This window comes from Octopus bimaculoides, chromosome 14, assembly GCF_001194135.2.
Source record: "Octopus bimaculoides isolate UCB-OBI-ISO-001 chromosome 14, ASM119413v2, whole genome shotgun sequence".
Classification (NCBI taxonomy): Eukaryota; Metazoa; Mollusca; class Cephalopoda; order Octopoda; family Octopodidae; genus Octopus; species Octopus bimaculoides.
The window spans coordinates 32,215,177-32,218,999 of NC_068994.1; the positions used below are offsets into that span (position 1 = coordinate 32,215,177).

General features: G+C 34.2%; 1 protein-coding gene across 3 annotated transcripts in view; it reads left to right on the plus strand.

Annotated features, from left to right (window-relative positions):
* LOC106874068 (protocadherin gamma-A4) overlaps positions 1 to 2,963 on the plus strand; it is a 178,262-nt gene extending 175,299 nt beyond the window's left edge. The window contains exon 5 of one of the 3 annotated variants that reach the window (XR_008265490.1): positions 1,768 to 1,848. Coding sequence is in view for 2 of the 3 variants with exons in the window: in XM_014921648.2 (XP_014777134.1) it covers positions 1,768 to 1,871 (104 nt within the window). In the remaining variant the exon portion in view is untranslated. Of the gene's footprint in view, positions 1 to 1,767 lie in introns of all 3 variants that reach the window. The other 2 variants (XM_014921648.2, XM_014921650.2) reach the window with 2 other exon arrangements.
* The last annotated feature ends 860 nt before the right edge of the window (positions 2,964 to 3,823 follow it).

Genomic DNA, 3,823 nt, shown 5'->3' on the forward strand with positions numbered 1-3,823 from the left:
GGAATAGACATACACATTACGTGGACTTTCATCCTTCATCAGCTGTCGACCAAATTCATCACAATTTTGATCCCTTATCGATAAAAATACTGTTCAATTTGGTGGCGTCAACAGCAAAATGCTGCGGGAGTATAAATGAGCAAGCATAAGGGATATAACGGGGAAAGTACAAAAAAAAAAAATAAATAAAAAGACAGGGTTTTTAGACCGAACGGTAAAAAGGACGATTTATGAGGAGCACAAGAAAACGTATACAAGACGGAAAGGCATATGTCCACTTGCAATCGCTTGGCAACCGGTGTTGGTTTGTCCCTGTTACTTAACGCTCCGACAAAAGAAAACGACATAATAAGCAAGCAGCTTAACCACACAACCATACTTGCGCCTGTCGTATATGTATATCGTATATGTATATATACATACATATATACGCATATAAACACATACAACCACATATATATATTGCTTCCTTTACAATCAGTGATCAGCTTCGACCTCAATAACAAGTGCACCTAATTGTAGTTTGCATCCAGCTTCTAGTCATTAGTACCAGATAATTCGAAATTGTTAGGAGTCTCGCTCACAATATGAACGTATATACGTGCCTAGAATTATGTGAATAATTATTTGCTAGTTTGTAATTGTCTATCGAATCTAACAATGTCCAGCCATCTCCTTCTTCCCGTGTATATTCTTTGATGATTGCTCACCTCAATCCTTGATCGCAGAGGGAAGGGGCCAGCAGGGCTGGTGCTACATCTAAGACACACTTAATGTTTGCCAAGGGTCTAAAATATGGGTGCGCCATACAAATTCTGAACAATGCTGAGATCTGTGGCTTTCAATTCTTTGATTATGTTCATTTTTAGAGTATCATAATCATTAGTTTCATCTTCACTGTTTCTAAGTTTTAAATTTGTTTCGTATTCTCTCCCGTTCATATTTTTGTCTGTGGTGTTCTGGTTTGGTGCATTTTATTCATCATTACACATTCTTACACTCTGCATTTGTTGTCTTTCGTCGTTTACTTTGTTTTTGTTGGAAATGTTACGTCTGTTATCGTATTTTACAGTTCCAGCGCTTATATTATTTGGCATTGCTGTGTGGTTACTATTTACGTTTTCTTGGTGTATTTTTCTTTTTAAGTGTTCTATTTCTGATAGTTCTTTTGTTTTCAGAATATATTTCTGTATGTTAGCTAGTTTATTAGGGTTCATTGCTCTATACAAATCTTTATCTAGGTTATTTTTCTTCCAGATTTTATATCTATATATTGTTGTGTTTTCGTTCTGTGGTTAGAGCACTGTTGTAAAATAAGCGTGTAGGATTGAAATATATTACTCAAGTCTCCATTCATGCTTTTTAAATTTTATTCGCGAGACATGAGGAATAACGTCCGGCCCTTTATTTTGATGGTCATCATTTTCGTAGGGTACCGGTCCGTTCATTTCTGGTATCAAATGGTTTTGCACGTGTAGCTTTTCGTACTTTTTGTGTAACAAGTTTAAAGTACGTATTTCCCATTTGTTATCCTTGGGTTGAATAATACGGGTATTATTTAATTTATTTTTCATTTTTTTTTGTGCATGGTGGTTGGGGACGGAGATCGTCTGATGTTGATTGGTTATTATTATTATTATTATTATTATTGCTGTTATTATTATTACTATTATTGCTGTTATTATTATTATTATTATTATTATTATTATTATTATTATTATTATTATTATTATTATTATTATCTTTTAAAATTTTCTTCAATTTCAGATTATGAAAAGATGAAACACCATCTTGGAGTTCCTGGTTCCAGAATAAGTATAAAAAAAGTTCATGAATTCCAACAACCATCTCAGAGATCATTTGTCAAATAAACTGGACTTAAGAAGAAAAACTTTCAAAAATCAAAAGACATATGTTCCTGTCATGCACACACACACACACACACACACATCGCGCACGCGCGAAATGGATAAAAAAGTCACGCTCAAAATAAGCTCAGTGCGCTCTAGAATTGTCAGACATACTTCAACTTTTCTAAAATTGAATAAAACAATAATGATGAATCCACACGGCATGGTGAACAAAATTAATAATAATAATAATAATAATAATAATAAGAGAAATTAAGGCAAATAGACCAGATATAGTTGTCAAAGATCATGAAGAAAAAAAATGCTTTCTAATTGATGTGTCAATACCAGCAGATGACGTTTCTCTAAAAGAAATGGAAAAACTTTCAAAATACAAAGACCTGGAAATAGAGATAACTCGAATGTGGAATCTAAAAACAGAAACAATTCCTATCATAGTAGGTGCCTTAGGTATAATAAAAAAATATTCAGACAAATACATAACAAAAACACCAGGACTTACAAATATATATAACATACAGAAAATTGCACTACTGGGTACTGCACACATTCTACGCAAAACACTTTCAATACAGTAAACATAAGAGCACCACAGCAAACCACAGCACATACCCAAGGCGCACAGAGCTGCGCTCGGTAGTGAAGTGAAAGCTCGTTATAAAAATAAAACTACTGAACAATAATAATAATAATGATAATAATAATAATAATAATGATAATGATAATAATAATAATATATAAATAAAATGTTAAATGTTTTGTTGCGTGATTTTTGGTCCACCCTGTGTGTGTGTGTATAAATATATACATACATACATACATACATTCATACATACATACACACACATATATATATATATACACACATACACAAACACATATATATACATATATGAAGAGAAACAGATATATATATATATAAGCGCTTGTGCATGTGTATGTATATATATATATATATGTGTGTGTGTGTGTGTGTGTGTGAGTGTGTGTCTGAGTGTATGTGCGTTTGTGTGCGTGTGTGTATACATATCTATAAATAAATCTGTATGTACGTATATGAATGTATATTAGTTTTTCTTTGTATACGCATCTAACAATTTGTAAATTAAGTATGTAATAAAATATAATGAAAATGAATCCGTCTTACTCACTCTGGCAAAGAAAAGAAAGTGGGGTTGCATGAAATATAATGTATACGATGCAACCAAAAAGCATGTTTGAGGCCCTTAAATGTTTGATACGAAAAATTATACTCAATAATTTCTGAGTGTATTCTCATGCATGAATACAGCGATGTGAATACACACACACACACACACACACACACAGATAAAAACAAAAGGACAAATATATATATATAGATAAACACATTACAGACGCCCGCACGCCCATACACTCATGTACACACACGCATGCGCGCATACACGAACATAATGGAACTGTCGTAATAAAAAATAATTGATAGCTAAACTCTGCTGGCTAATAAGTGATTCATCTCATTGAAAACAACACATTGAATTTGAGTTCTGTTGGAATATTGGCCCACTTGATACTTGAGTGAAATTTATCAAATAGAACATATACATACCAAGGCGGCGAGCTGGCAGAAACGTTAGCACGCCGGGCGAAATGTTTGGCGGTATTTCGTCTGCCACTGCGTTCTGAGTTCAAATTCCGCCGCGGTCGACTTTGCCTTTCAGGGTCGATTAAATAAGTACCAATTACGCACTGGGGTCGATATAATCGACTTAATCCGTTTGTCTGTCCTTGTTTGTCCCCTCTGTGTGTAAACCCCTATCGGGCAGTAAAAAAATAAGAAACGTCAGTACGCAGGGCGAAATGCTTAGCGGTATTTCGTCTCTCTTTACGTTCTGAGTTCAAATTCCGCCGAAGTCGACTTTGCCTTTCATTCTTTCGGGGTCGATAAATTAAGTACCAGTTGCATACTGGGG